At 40.3% G+C, this 15,991-nt stretch overlaps 1 protein-coding gene across 2 annotated transcripts in view; it reads right to left on the reverse strand.

Annotated features, from left to right (window-relative positions):
* Positions 1-927: 927 nt before the first annotated feature.
* Positions 928-15,991, reverse strand: part of PCYT1A (phosphate cytidylyltransferase 1A, choline) — a 51,273-nt gene continuing 36,209 nt past the window's right edge. For both annotated transcript variants that reach the window (XM_043594467.1, XM_043594466.1), the window contains exons 4-9: positions 12,180-12,296; positions 11,005-11,156; positions 8,886-8,964; positions 8,039-8,181; positions 5,931-6,119; positions 928-5,060 (exon numbers count right to left, since the gene is read on the reverse strand). In XM_043594467.1, the coding sequence (XP_043450402.1) occupies positions 4,854-5,060; positions 5,931-6,119; positions 8,039-8,181; positions 8,886-8,964; positions 11,005-11,156; positions 12,180-12,296 (887 nt within the window). In that variant the 3' untranslated portion in view covers positions 928-4,853. The remainder of the gene's footprint in view (positions 5,061-5,930; positions 6,120-8,038; positions 8,182-8,885; positions 8,965-11,004; positions 11,157-12,179; positions 12,297-15,991) is intronic.

A 15,991-nucleotide genomic window follows, 5' to 3' on the forward strand; every position in this document is an offset into this window, starting at 1 on the left:
CCTATGTTTATTGCAGCATTATTTACAATAACCAAGACTTGGAAGCAACGTAAGTGTCTATCAATAGATGAACGGATAAGGAAAGTATGGTGTGTGCATGTGTGTGTGTGTATGTATGTGTGTATATATATACACACTCACATATATATACACACACGCACACATATATATGGAATATTACATGGCCATAAAAAAGGATGAGATCATGCCATTTGAGACAACATGGATGGGTCTACAGGGTATTATGCTAAGTGAAATAAATCAGACTGAAAAAGATAAATACCATACAATTCCACTCATAAATGGAATAAAAAAATAAATAAACAAAAAGCAGAATTGGAACTATAAACACAAACAACAAATTGATGGTTGTCAGAGGGGAGGGGGTGGGAGGTTGGACAAAATGGGTAAAGGGGACTGGGAGATACAGGCCTCCAGTTGTGGAATGAGTAAGTCACAGGAATAAAAAGCAGAGCATAAGGAATATATAGTTAATGATATTGTGGTGAGCACAGTATAATGTATAAACTTGTCAAATCACTAAGTTGTACACCTGAAATTAATGTACCATTGTGTGTCGACTAAAAAGAAAAAAAAGAACTCAACCAGGCAAAATAGTACAAACCCAGTGTCCAATAAACCAGGCTTCTGAAGAAGAGATGGAAGCCTGATGGATTCTGAATGACAGATGTGCCATTAGGGCACTGAGGACATTAGACCTCATAGATCTGGACCAGCCTCCCTTTGTGGGACAATAGCTTCTGTGCAAAGCTGAAAAAGGATTTTCCTAATAATATGGTCATGGGACAACTTTGAGGAGACAAATCAGGATGCAAAGGCAAAGAAATTGAGAGCATAGGCAAAAGCCCCAAATATATAACACATGTTACACACATGTATACCAGGTCAAAAACACAGGAAATGGAATACTAGGTAAAACCACTTTGCCTTTATTTGGCTAAATGACAAAGGCCAAAATAACTCTGAACAAATTAGTAACACTCACATAGGAAAACAATATACTGAACACCGATTGAGGAAACGTCCTGTGGGTTGCTGGCACTGGGGATGAGGCTAACATTCATGCCAAGGCCAGCATTTCTTCCCAACATGCCTTTTTCTTTTCAGCATCCTCAATACAGGACAACCCAACTGATCGAGTCTCTGTGTTTAAAACAGTCGGTGCCCCCTAAGAAGGGTGGGAAAACCCTCTTTAAACCTAAAGGGACACAACCTGAGTCATCCCAGTGTTAAACCTAGCACTTTTGTTCTCTACCCCAATCTGAGTATTAACATAAAACTTTGGCAGACAGAAAATCTTTCATTCTTTTAAATAAAATTAACATTTAATAATATAATCCCAAGGACATGTTCTACTTATTTGGAAAAATAGAAGCTAGGGACCACTCTTTATTTCATGACAATCTATTCTATGAGAGAAAACAAGAACAATCATTGTATGACTTTGCAAAATACAACCTTTAAAAATACTTATATTGGTAAGCTTAAAAAAAATACCATTAGTTAAAAACATTATTAAGGGAGTATTTTTTCCTACCTGTATTAGTTCAACTTCTGGTGAAAGTGTGTGATGACAGAAAAGGTAGAAGCTATGGCTTTTAGGGAATTAAAGAGAAGCAGCAAAATAGAATTGATTTGGAAAGATTTTTGACACGAGATCTAGAACAGAGTCAAAAAGGCAATCGGCTCCAGAAACACAGAAGCTACCCACAAACCAAGATAATCTGGCGAAGCAAAAGCACTGTGAAGAACCATGGTAGAGGGACCATCCAGAAGCTGCTTGACCAGCTGTGTGGTCACAAGTAAAAGAAGAATCTAACTCAGGTGCCGGGTTATCGGCAATCAGAAAAAGTCAAAAGTTCTCTTGACCTCCTTCATGTTTTTTCTCATTTAGGATCTTCAGCCTCCTCATATCCCCACCCTTCTTACCTAACTAAGCCTCAGCAAAATAATGGTCTTTGGCTCTAGCTATCAGAAACAGCCACAGTAGTACGAACGATCCATTTCCATTCCTCGAAAGCTTCAATCTCTGTTCCTCAGTGCTCCTGAGTCTAGTGTAGGAAAAGAGCCAACTTTCTGCCCAGCCATCTCAAGATAACTGCTGGAAGCACCTCCTCGGCACCAACTCCTGAGCATCTGTCTCCATTCTTCGGTCTTACGCGCTGCGCTCTGAGGCCAACCAACTTTTAAGGCTCTCCCATCTCTGCTACATTTGGCCTATCGCTTTGTGTGTGGGATTCAGGGAAACAGCTAATTAGAAACTAATGTTACCAGTTAATATTAAAATTAATATTCAAAGATTTACAGATCACAGGCATGGTCATGGTAGGCAAACAACTAACTTCATTGAATTAGGCACAAATAATGCATCATCCCAACAGCTTCCTCCCTCCACCCATCCTTGTCCAGCACTTAGGATCACATTTATCCCAAAGAAGCAAATATGCCACACCATAAAAGATTTTGCTTAAAGTCACAATCATTTGAAGATGCACTGGTGTTAGGAGACTGAGACTGTAGTCTTGTCAAAAGGGGCGAGAGGGCTTTCCAAGAACACGTGCATATGCTGGCCCTGGTAGTCTCACAGAGCTTCCCAGCACAACTGTTATATTCCAAGAGCAGGGAATGTGAAAAAGAGCCCACTGATAGAGCAGAGGAAGAGGTCCCAGGCAGTATGCTTGAGAGGACTGACCGCAGGGAGGAAAACCACATTCTGAGCATCTTCCTTGCCAAATACATTTGGCTAACGTGTACTTTGAGGGAACACATAGGTGAGCCTCAGTAATGACTTCATCATGTTTCTATACCAGGGAGAATAATAGGCAAAATTCCCAAAGAAGGAAGACTGAGGCAGAAAAGTTAAAATATGTGATCCTATGAAGCTGGCTAATGCAGGAAAACAGTAACTTGAACTGTTTCAAAAGAAGGATTCTAAGCCAAAGCTCAAGTAAACCAGATTTGATAGCACAAATAGCACTTCATGAGAAGAGTCAGAAATGGAGTTTTCATAGGCCGTCACGACAACAAGAGATTTCCCTCTCTTTGTGTCTCTACTCTGCCTCTCTGCATGATCAGAATTTTAGGAACCAAGGTAGTCCTGCTGTGCAGGCAGGCAGTGATTCTAGCCTCTGATCCTCAGGCAGAAGAGCAGGTTTTATCACAAAGTATTTAGAGAGGAGACTATGAGATGCTCACAGCCCTAGCACAGGGGCAAGGAAAGATAAAATGTGGTTTTCTAACACTGAAAACATCAAAATTCCACCCCCACAAGGGGTATTTATGAGTGACAGGGTGGGGCCTGGACATAAGCAGTTTTCCCCTGAACCCAGCTACAGGACTACTGAAGATGACAGTCTGCTAGGTCATGTAGCTGTAGAATGCTAGAGGTTTCAAATGAGCTCACACTCAACTGCAAGTGTTAAGCTTCAGCATCTCTGACGGGAAATACAAGTGGTGAATCCCCGTGGGCAACCTAACAGGGGAAGTGGCACCTTAACCAGCAGGCACACGTGGAGAAGAGAGAGAACCTACCATACTCTTGTAATGTGAACCCATGCTTTGTGGCCTGCTGGAGGGGCAGGGGAGGGAAGTCCCCACCAGCTGCAACTCTCAGAGGAAAAGGAACACTACCTGGAGCACTTGTTCCAGTCAAGAACTTTAAGAAAAAAACAAACAAACAAACAAACAAAAAAACCCCCACAACTTTCTTAAGAGGGGCAGAGTTCAAGATAAGGCTTCAGAAAGGGGGGTGTTTCCTTACGCTTCTGTGTTTAAATTCTGTGCAAAATTTCTCCAAATATTCAGTATGGCTTTGAGCAACATGGATTAACAGATCATGTTCAAACTGCAGACATTTACAAAGTACCCTTTGCAAAAAGCTAGGTAATAAGCATTGAAATAGGAGTATTAGGGCCAGGGACTTACTCCTGTCTGGGAAAATTAACCTGAATCGACCCCGTATAGGATTGGGTAGTGCCCCACTCCCCTCCTCAATCACAATAAACCTGAAAGCGTTCCTTCCTTCAAAGGTAGACTGCAGGAATGAGATTGATCAGAGCTCCCAAATAACTGGGCAACAGAGTTTTCTGGGAAGATGAACACAGCAGGAAAACCGCAGACGATGCCATGTGGTCTGGTTCCATCCCCAACAGTGTCTTCCATGGACCCCATTGGGTCCGATACGAAACTCCTCAGGGAGTAAGAAAAGTTAGGCTCAGATCTCCTTCTTCTCAAGCCACATTGACACACGTGCCAGCAGTACATTTAGGTGATTTGTGGCTGAGCTTACTCAGCTTTTAGCTTTTTTTTTTTTAAGGACGCCAAAATTATGCTATTTGCCCCTCCCCATGAAATCACTCATAAGCAGGTCATTGCTTGAAGGACTTGGCAAGCCACTCTGCCTCAGAACAGAAGGCAACACTATAGTGTATCAGGAAGAAAAGGCCTCTGGGTAATACACCACTTCCTTGTGCCCACTCCTCAGGGGCAAAAAATCAGTTTTACTTATAACATTTGAAAGACTGATTTTTAAAAAATTACTAAAAATGACAATTTCCTGTCAAGATCACATGAACATAAACAGTAAAGCAAAGTCTGTAAAGAGGGAATATGGATGCAGAACAGGCTTCTAAGGTGTACTCAGCCTCCTTCTTGGTGTGAATGGGTGACGGCTCTTGGAGGATGGGCTGATCCCATCCTAGGTCCTCCTGCCCCAACTTTCTTTCTTTTGTAGCTGTCCTTAGGTTTAGTGTTGGGATCACAATTTGGAATTCAACCGAGAGCTTCCGAAGGTTATGGGACAGAGGGAAGGGAGAGGAAAGGAGGGATGAAACTTAGTCTTCTTCGTCCTCACTGATGTCATAGGTTGCAGCCTTGTGCCTGGAGAGGTTTGCTGGGGAGGACGGCGGGGAAGTCTTGCCAGAGAAGGGCCATCGGAAAGATGGGGAGGGGGAGCGTTCCCGAGTGGGGCTGCTGCTGGGACTCTGCTTTGGACTGATGGCCTGCAGCATCCGGCCTTTCCCCTCTTTCAGCATATGTTTCTGGGGAGACCAAAAGGTAAAATTAGAAGAAACCTATGGATCCTACTAAATCACCACTGGAGGATCTGCGACTTCAAATTATCACAAGTGCCCTGTGCAATGTCATAAGTAATTGAATAAGCTAGGGGAGGGACACAGCTATAAGTTTAAGTAATTTCCTCCCTAAAGTAGTCCATGCTATGCAACTTATCTAAGGGTTCCCACATGCTATCACTCAATCCTTGACTTCTATGTCAAAGGAATTCTTAAATGGCTACTTGGTCTGCATTCCAGGCTCCAGGCAAAAACAAAGGAACTAACTCAGACAAAAGCGTACCTATTCTAGTTGTAGAGCTCTCTGAAAAGGAAATTCTATATTCTCCCTGAATAATCTATTCTGGTATCAAACAGTCTCACAGTTAGATCCTTCCTGATATCCGAGGGCTTACTTGCTAAATTGCTACACTTCACCTTCTATTTGGCTTGAAAACACCTTGCTACTCCTCAAGGGCAGAATTCTCACCTCACCCAGCAATTCTGCAGCAGCTGTTTGTAGTGGAGGCAGCTTTCTTTTTACTATTCTTTGTTCTTTCCTTTCCTTTTATTGAAAACTATAGTGTAGAAGTAAGCTGGGCAAGGTTACTTACTTATCACCAGATTTGGACAAAGAGTTGGCAAAATTATTTAGGAGAATATATAACTTCTTTCTATGAACATTTTAAAGAACTTTTTGGGGATAGTCAAAAGATAGTTCTGCCCAACACAAGGGACAAATTAGATAACTATTTAATGTTGATATCTCTTTCTATAATTCTGTAATTCTTTCCACAGCATGAGAATTCCCTGTATTTTCCTGAAATTCCCTAAACTGTCCATCAGGAAAGAACATACCAGTGCTCCTTCTGGACCAAACATTTCCAGGAAACTTCCAATGAATTCTCGGGATTTCTCCTCCCATTTCTGAATGAGGTCAATGCTTTTTTCTTCAACCTTCTGAACAAATTCTTTTGACTTCTCCTCCACATCTTTCACTTTCTTCTTTACTTTGTCAACCCGCTCCTGTAAGTGGTATTTCTTCTCCTAAGTAAAGAAATAATTGTTTTGAGAAATAATACTCACTCTGACCTCCATTCCAAAGGGAAAGAAGAAAATGGTCTGGCACTCTACTGACACTATTTCCACCCATGAGAACTTCACTTCGCTCTAATGTATCCCATAGTTCTCTATCATAGTAACATAAAATATACTCTGGATGGTCATCTTATACAAAAATGTGATAACTCGAACATTGTGGAAGCCTAGACTAAACTAAATAGATAGAGTGGGTTCAGTAACAGACAGACAGCCAAATGCATCCGATTTTTTTTTTTTACAGTATTTTTTTTTTAATTTTTTTTTTTTCAACGTTTATTTATTTTTGGGACAGAGAGAGAGCATGAACGGGGAAGGGGCAGAGAGAGAGGGAGACACAGAATCAGAAACAGGCTCCAGGCTCTGAGCCATCAGCCCAGAGCCTGACGCGGGGCTCGAACTCATGGACCGCGAGATCGTGACCTGGCTGAAGTCGGACGCTTAACCGACTGCGCCACCCAGGCGCCCCTGCATCCGATTTTTTAGGACAAAACATAAACTTGGAACATAAACATGCCCAACATAACCCAAACCCCATTCTAGATGAAGATGTATAGGGAGCCACAAGATTACTGCACAATACCACCAAGAATTATTGGTTGCAGTAGTGCATCTTTTACTTAGTTTACTGTACTAGGTGTTTTCCCCTCTATCATTGGCTTATTCTACGATTTTAGAAGAGCTATTTATTTTAGTTTTTGGTATCTGGAGGTCTGTTTACTCAGTTCCAAAAGGAAGAGGATACTCTTTGGTCCTACAAGCTTCCCTAAAGAGAAGGGAAAATGGTATGAACTCTCTAGGGATGGGGGGTATGTTTTGCCAAATGAAAAGTATTTTCATAATTTCCAGATCACAAAGGGGAAAGGGAATATATTTAGGATTTTTAAACAACTGAACATAGAGATTCTGAAGTAGGTGGTTAGCAACAGCTAGGGCTTATCCGCATAGATAAATCATATTTAGATGAAACTATTTCACCTATTGATAATTCACAGAATTAGAAACAGGTAAGAGAGCACAGTAAGCTACTTGTGTCGAAGATAGAGTTAGCAGCTTCCTTCTTTTAAAACCAACTTTATTAAGATACAATTTCCAAATAAAATGTATAGCCATTTGTTTCTTAAAGGCAATATTAGCTAAGATAAACTTTGCTTTCATAAATCAAATTTTAAAACCTAGGTCCACATGTCCTGAGAAACTGCATGCAAAATGTTGCGTGTCACTATCCACAGAGGGAATAGCTTTCATTAGATTTTCCAAAGACCAACCAAAATAATAATAATAATAATAATAATAATAATAATAATAAATAAAAGGTTAAGAACTACTGTTTTAAATATAATTGATATAGAGGGTATCAGGGTGGCTCAGTTGGTTAAGCATCCAACTTGGTTTCAGCTCAGGACATGATCTCACAGTTCCATGGGGTCAAGCCCTGCATTGGGCTCTTCACCAATGGTGCCGAGCCTGTTTGGGATTCTCCCTCTCTCTCTGCCCCTCCCCCGTTTGCGCGCGCACACGCGTGCGCTCTCTCTCTCTCTCTCAAAATAAAACTTTAAAAAAATAAAATGTAAATAAACATAATTGATATAAATACTGTACTAGGTAAGTTACATATTTTTATTTATTTATTTAGCTGTACATCTTTATATCAATGTGTTGATAGTAAGCTATAAAGGCAGAAAATGCCTCTGTTTTATTCTCTTTGTAAATAGCTTAGCATAGTGTTATCAGCAAAGAGGCAATCACTGAATTTTGGAGGTGATAATTATAACAGACTGAAAAGAAGCAACTTCAGCTTAGATGAAGTGGGAGGCAAATGTGTGTCCTATCAGGCCATGGAATTCTGGGATGAGGTTGGAACTCACATTGATAAAGCTGACATTGAGCTCCTTTGCCGTGTAGCCCCTCTGTAGGTTCCGTCTGGCATACACATCATAGTCCCGGACAATTCGGGTGATGATGTCTGATGTTGAGATACCTTCTGTCCTCTGTGTTGGAGCAAACATGCCTAATCCAAGAACACATACAAACACTGTGACATTCTGGTTAACTTAGACAGTAGGACTAGATGAAAACTGGGAGCAACACCGTTTTCCTCAAAAAGCAGAATCTACTATTACTAAGTGAAATCTGGAGACACTGACAGATAGGAGGACTGAATTAAAGGCTAGGGGCAAGGAAAGCAGGAGCTATATGGTCCTAATATTAAGAAAAATATGGGGTGGGCACCTGGGTGGCTCAGTCAGTTAAGCATCTGACTTCAGCTCAGGTCATGATCTCACAGTTCATGAGTTTGCATGAGCCCCACTTCAAGTGAGCTCGAGCCCCACTTTGGGTGAGTACAAGTCCTGCTTCGGGTGAGCCCCACTTCTCTCTCTTTGTCCCTTGTTCACTTGTGTCCTCTCTCTCTTTCTCTCTCTCTCAACAACAAATGTGTGTGTGTGTGTGTGTGTGTGTGTGTGTGTGTGTGTGTGTATACACACACACATATAGCTGAAATTAAAAGAGATATCAAAAGTAGATGTTTAGACTGAGAATTGATGGATGTCAGAACTATGCTCACCTTAACCTTTTATCTGAAATGAAGTGTGACCGGAAAGTAGATGTTGAATTTCTAAGTGTATACATTTTCCTCTGTAAAGTAGATGTTGTTGAATCTCTGTCACTGCCCCTGAAACTCCATAAAGTGAGGATATACATCAGCTTACTCACCTGCTTCCTTAATGTGCTTATAAACATCATCACTCCCAGCAGAAGAATAAGGAATGTCATCATGGGCTACGAAATCAATCTGAAATAAGGAAACTTCATTTAAAACCCAGGATAACTGCCATCAGAAAGAACCAGTAAATACTCTTTCAATAAATACTCTCCCAGACCCAGATAAAGGACAAGGAGAGGCCAGGCCTCGAATGGACTTTTTTTTCTTTATCTCTCTTTGCTTTGCTTCATACATTCCGTGATTCATTCATAAGCCACCCAAACTAATTATTTATCAATCATAAACATGAAGTTGGCCAGTTTCTGTTTTTAACTATTTCTCCTGGTATACTGGAAGTGCTACCCCCACACTGCATACCAGTCATCATACTATAGTAAATAGGACTGGAGAATTTGCTGGTGTGTTAGCTAGTGAGTGGAGCCAAGGAAAGAAGAAAGGAAATCTCCCCATCCTCCCAGGTCTATAAGGGTTGGTCAAATAAGGGTTTCTAAAAATATGCAAAAGAGGTCACTTCGTTGTTAGCTGGTTTCTCTCTCAGTCCATGAGATGAGTGGGAATATAAAAATAGCAGCCAAGAGCCCTTTTACTGGAACAGATACATCTATACTCCTGAGAAACGTAAAACTCAAAGCCATAAAAGACCTTTTGGTCTTAGGCTCTATCACTTCACTACTGTCAATACCTCTTGCAACAATGAGAAGAGAACAACGCCACTGGGATCAATAATCTTTCAGACAGACATGCTAACCTTACTTAGTCATTCCTGAGCAGGCCAAATGGCATTTACTAATATAATTGCTAACACAACCATACCCAGTTCCAGAAGCCACTGTAGTATGAACCATGCCCAGGACTGTGTCAGAGACTCTCAGCTAACATCTTGGTTACTTACGGACAATTTATCAGGGGTCAATGGGCAGCAAAGTGAAAATAAGAATGGTGGGCAAGTAAGACGGCTGGTTGAGGATACACTGCTAACAAGGAGAAAAGAGAAGTTAAAAGTTCCTCTACCCTCTTCTGCCTGGGCCTGCCTGGCTGTGTTGCTGAGAATAATCTTGTTCATCACCTTTGGTACATCAGCTGCCAAGTATAGATATAGAAAAGCTAGAGAATTATAAAAGGTCTGTCACAATCCTAGTTTTAACAAACATCACTCTTGCTGAGAACTGACATTATCCCTCAAGCTTGAGGGCCTCCGACCTGATCTGATAGACCCTTCTCATCTTTTATACTCACCTTTTATAGGAAACCTGTTTCTCTAATGTGTGAGAATTAAAAGAAGGTGAGGGGTTTTATAATACTAACTCAATGAGAAAAAGTGAGAAACCCCCCTGTGTGTTGATCTCACACAACATCTAGCCCAAAATCAAAGCCCTGAAACTAGATTAAGTCAATACAAAAGAAGTCTATGTTTATCTGTCTTATTTCCTGGAACTTCTGAGAACATGGATGGAGCTCTGTATATTCTAAAGGACTGGTATATTAGGAGGATGGACACATCCATAGTGAGGGAGGATAAATATCACTTAACTGAAGAGTTCAGTTTCTAGCCCTGCTACTGTGTATCCTGGACCAGGTTATTTGGTCTTTCTGGCTCTGTTCTCAGATATAAAGTAGAAACCATAGGGGCACCTGGGTGGCTCAGTTGGTTAAGTATCCAACTTTGGCCAGGTCATGATCTCATGGTTCATGAGTTCGAGCCCCACATCAGGCTCTGTGCTGACAGCTCAGAGCCTGGAGCCTGCTTCTGATTCTGTGTCTCCCTTTCTTTCTGCCCCTCCCCCAGTCACGTTTTCTCTCTGTCTCTCTCTCTCTCTCACTCAAAAAATGAATAAACATTAAAAAATTTTAAAGTAGAAACCATAACTACCCAATAAGACTGTGGGGAACAAATGAAATATAATGGATGTAAAAGTGCTTTTAAGCCACCAAACCCCATATAAATGTCAGGGATGACTAGTAGTAAAACCACTGTCATCTCTTCCATGTGAAATTTACACAGAACGTATAAGTAAAATACGGCTAGTGGAAAACTAGCCTGAGTCCTGGAAGTCTTGAGAGTCGAGGGAATTCCAGGAGGGGAATGGGGACATGTACTCAGTCTCTTACCCGGTGTTCCGCGAGGAACTCTGGCGTGAGGGTCCAGGGGGCATTCCTCACCACCTCATCCACATAGCGGCAGTGCTGCACGGCATCATAGCGCTCATTTTCATTCATCACTGTGAAGCCTTTGAAGTTGTGTGTGAGCTCATCACTGCAAACTGAGTTCACCACATCATAAAGTTGTAAGTCAAAGTCCCCTTTGCTTAACCATTCCTCAGCCACCAACCTCTCCCATTTCCTAGGACTGTAACCGATCTCCCCACATGGAGAAGTATTTTCTGGATGTAGCTCATTCTGGGTAGCAATGCTTTTCCTAATCCAAAATATACCTTCAGGAGCAATACACACTAAACAGTATGTTCACACTTTGGAAAAGACTTCGAAATTAACCTGCTGTGAATTTCTACAGCAATTAAGTTTTCAAAAATATTTTCTTAGGACACCTGGGTAACTCAGTCGGTTAAGTGTCTGACTTCAGCTCACGTCATGATCGGGTCTGTGGGTTCAAGCCCTATGTCGGGCTCTGTGCTGACAGCTTAGAGCCTGGAGCCTGCTTCGGATTCTGTGTCTCCCTCTCTCTTTGTCCCTTCCCTGCTTGCACTCTGACTCTCTCTCTCAAAAGTGAATACACATTAAAACAAATTTTAAAAATGTTTCCTTATTACATTTTTGTAAGACTGTACTGGATCATGTAACATTCGCTTAACAGACTTTCGTACTTCAGTTGATTCAAAATGACAAACTGGAATCTAGTAAATGCTGTTCTTAAGTAGGCAATAGGGGTCACTGTTGCTCCCCAAACTGTAGAAACTCAAATGAAAACAGTGAGATAAAAACTAGACATCTCTGGGACACTTGGCTGGCCCAATTGGAAGAGCACGTGACTCTTCATCTCAGGGTCGTGAATTTGAGCCCCATGTTGGGTACAGAGATTACTTAATAAAACTTAAAAAACAAAACAAAACAAAACAAAACTGGACATCTCAGGTCAAAGAGCTTGTAGTTTCTTTCACCAGGTCTGTATACTTCATGTACTTCATATACTTCATGTTTTAGAGAGGCTGCTCTACATCCCTCATTTTAAAACCAAAATAAGAGCCAGGGCTCAGGTTATGAAAGGAGAAAAATGCTACTATAATTTTTTTCTGGAAATCACCTAAAGTTATCAGATATTTTCTTACCTCCTACAATAAGGTATGTATTAGGGAAAAGGTTCTTTGCTTGCATCAGAGCCCGGGCATGACCACAGTGAAATAAGTCAAATATTCCATCTGCATAAACTCTCACAGGCCGGTCACCTAAATCCAAAGGAAAGAATTTATCACAAAAACACATCGATTCAATATCTCACATTTGACAAGTGGAAATGGCACTGTGTTTCCACCCTTGCATGTCCCTTTCTTGTTTTCTGAATATTCACCCTAATTTAGGGGTAGACTAGGGTTGTGAGGAATAACATCAGACTTCCTTGGCTACAAAGACCCTTTTGACATCACATCCATTGACTCTGTTACCCTGATTTCACCAAACTGCTCCTGTAACTGGATATCATGATTGCTTTTTCTTGAAGTTATTTTAGAAGTAAATGGGAAGAGTTACATAACATATGTGTCCTAAATTTTAAAATCCTCACCTTCAGCTTATGTTTAAATCTCAGTCATGTTTAAATAGAGTATAGCTAAGGTATACTCTGGCCGCTTGCTCTCTCATTTTCAGGCTGCCTTGATTACTAATAACTAAGCTTTGCTATGAAAATAAACTTCCCTCTGATTGCCCAGCGAGTAAGGAGTGATCCAAAGAGGTGAGACTGAGAAAAAGGGAAGGTTAAGTACCAGTTATCAACTTACTGCTTCTCAGTCCCAAATTCACCTTCAGTACCTGCTCTGTGATAACAGATAGGATTCCTTCAAGTATTTCTCCTTGACAGTGAGCATGTTATACTTTCTCAGTAGAGGGTGATATACTGAGTATTTGAAAGTCAAATATAAATATTATAGGACTTTATATTAGAGCTTTTCCTCTTCTTTCCATTGGGGAAAATCATAGAGAACAGATTGCCAATTTATTTTCAGTGGTGGTGGACTATGAAAGAAAAGCCAGGAAATGATCTCTTTGAGTACAAGACTAATTCCAAAGCCTAACAAACACACTGAGAATGGAATTGACGTAATGGTTCATCATACTTCAAATAATAAATCTAAAAAGTCCTAGTAATATATTCCTATATGTAAATAAAAGAAGAGTTATTTCACTGCAGCAGCAGCAAATAACAGTAGGAGCAGCTACATCGTCTGGGAAAGAAGGGCCAAAGTCTCATCAGATATACCATACTGAAGGTAGGCGTAAGATACAACACCCTTGTCTTGAGAACAACAAATCAAGGGGGAGGAAATTGGTTGCCAGGAGGTTTATGGACTTTTCTTTCCAGATAGGTTTATCCATAAATAAGTAGCCTTTTTAAAAAGATCATTTATTTATTTTGAGAGAGAGAGAATGCACACAATCAGGGGAGGGTCAGAAGGAGAAGGGAAGAGAGAATCCCACATAGGCTCAACACTCAGTGCAGAGTCTGACACAGGGCTCAACCTCATGACCATGAGATCATGACCTGAGCCAAAATCAAGAGTTGGCTGCTTAACTGACTAAGCCACCCAGGTGGATTTAAACTTTAAACAAGTAGCTTTTAAACTAAGAAATAATAGAGAGTGCCTGGGTGGCTCAGTCAGTTAAGCATCAGACTTCAGCTCAGGTCATGATCTCACAGTTTGTGTATTTGAGTCCTACTTTGGGCTCTGCGTGGACAGCTTGGAGCCTGGAGCCTGCTTTGGATTCTGTGTTTCCCTCTCTCTCCCTGCCCTTCCCCCCTCCTCAAAAATAAATAAACATTTAAACTGAGAAATCATATACTGGTGTTAGAAATATAAACTGGTACAACTTTTAAGAAGGGTAATTAGATAATACCTGTCAAAAGACACAGAAATGCTTATACCCTTTACCCCAGCTATTCCAATTCTAGTAATTTATTTCATACATATATTTGTAAATATGCATGGTATTCATTGCAGCATAGTTTGTAATAGTAAAAGTTTGGAAACAACTTAAATTTCAATGGAAGACTGAACATACTATGATACACCTACTAAGGGTGGAAGGGAGAGATACTGGGTGGCTGTGAGATAGTGATAATAGGAAGACTTTTCACTCTATACCCTTAATGTATTTTGTAAATGTTAGGCTATGGAAATGTATTGGTTTTGTAATACAGGAAATAAAATTTTTAAATAAAATAGATACACCAATACAAGGAAAAACAACATAATGGATTTAAGAGTCAAAAAGCTTATAGCTCAAACTTAACGACCAGCCTCCTTCCTCTATAATCTTAACCTCTTTAACACTCAGTTTCCTCATCTATAAAACAAAGCAAAACACAACAAAACCTGAGGAGCATAATCTTTCTTCTACATCTTAGAAATCCATCTTTCCTAAACAAGTCCAGAGTGGCTATGATCTCATTTTTTTTGATCCTAAAAGACAAAGGATAGAACACAAAGATTAAGAATACTTTGTTATTGTTTCTTTGACATTAGCATACAACAAGGGCAAAGTGAGATGAGGGGGATTTAGCGCCATAAACACATTTCCAGGATGGTGGAAGTAGTGCCAAATACTGTTGATCAACGGGCTGTTTGTCGGGGTTAATCATCCCATATAAGGCCAAGTCACCACCAAACCCCTTCTCGGACCAACTCCAGATGTGCTCCTTGCCCTCTTCAGTGTTTTCTCAGCCACCCGGCCTCTCAATTCCCTATGACTTACCCCCAAGTCTTTGGCAAACCTGGGCGGGTATAGTAAGCAAATGGCCAGAAAGATCACTGTTAATGAGAAAATCTGAGGACTAAGTACAAGTTACCCATTCTTTTCCCAAGTGGCTACGGGCCAGGATAACCAAACCATCTGATTTACATCTGTTGTTTCAGCATATTAATAAGAGCAACCCCCTTTCACTTTCAAAATGGTCCTGGTTTTTAATATAAATTATAGTCTTTGCACTAAATAAATATATGTTCTCCTTACGCAGAACAAACGTGGCTTTCAATTTATTGTGTCTTTTAATAGATTCTCTCAAATACCTATCCCCAAAACATTTTGTTTCTAACAGATTCTGTTGCCCTTCCAACTTTGACTTCTTTTCCTTTCTCCTAGAAAACACGTTGCTGATTTTTTTCTTTCATCTTCCTAAAGGAATAATCTTCTCTCAAGCTATATTTGTTTTTTTCTCTGGGTAGTGAGTTTTCTCCTAGATTATTACCAACTCCTTTCTTAAGGGAGTCCTTAACCTCCCTAATGAAAACATGGTGGAGGGAAGGATGCCCCCCTGGCTTACTCCTTGTCCAATATTGGCATGAATAGTCCCTTGGTTATTTAACATAAAACTGAACAAGCAGAATCAGATATAGGAGAAATACTGGAGATCAAACTAGACCAGCAAACTTTATAAGCAAATGTGTGACTATCTGTTCCACCTAAAATGCAATCAGTTTGCCGATGGCCTTCTATTATTTATAACTAATGTCTACAAAGAGCAGCACCACTCCAGGGTAAAAAGAACATGAAGATGGAAAAACTTAGGTTTTAGTTTCAATTCTATCACTAATTATTGGTTTTACTACAGGGGACCTTTCACTTCTTAGTTTCTATGGACTTTAATTTAATTTCTTCATGTATATAATGAGACGATAAAGTAGATGATCTCAAAAATGACATAAAATTCTATGAATTAATTCTAAAATTGTTAAAAATTCAAGTACACATACATTTTATTGACCACAAATGATTTGTGGGTAGACTAACAACAAGCTGGGTAATGTGAGGTACTACATTCTGAATGTGTTATTAGAGAGCATACGAAAAGTTCTTGCCTTCAACATGCTCTGCTATCACATCTGAACATGATCCTTGAACTGTTTGATGGCATTTCGAACTCTGATCT

Source organism: Prionailurus bengalensis, chromosome C2 (assembly GCF_016509475.1).
Source record: "Prionailurus bengalensis isolate Pbe53 chromosome C2, Fcat_Pben_1.1_paternal_pri, whole genome shotgun sequence".
Classification (NCBI taxonomy): Eukaryota; Metazoa; Chordata; class Mammalia; order Carnivora; family Felidae; genus Prionailurus; species Prionailurus bengalensis.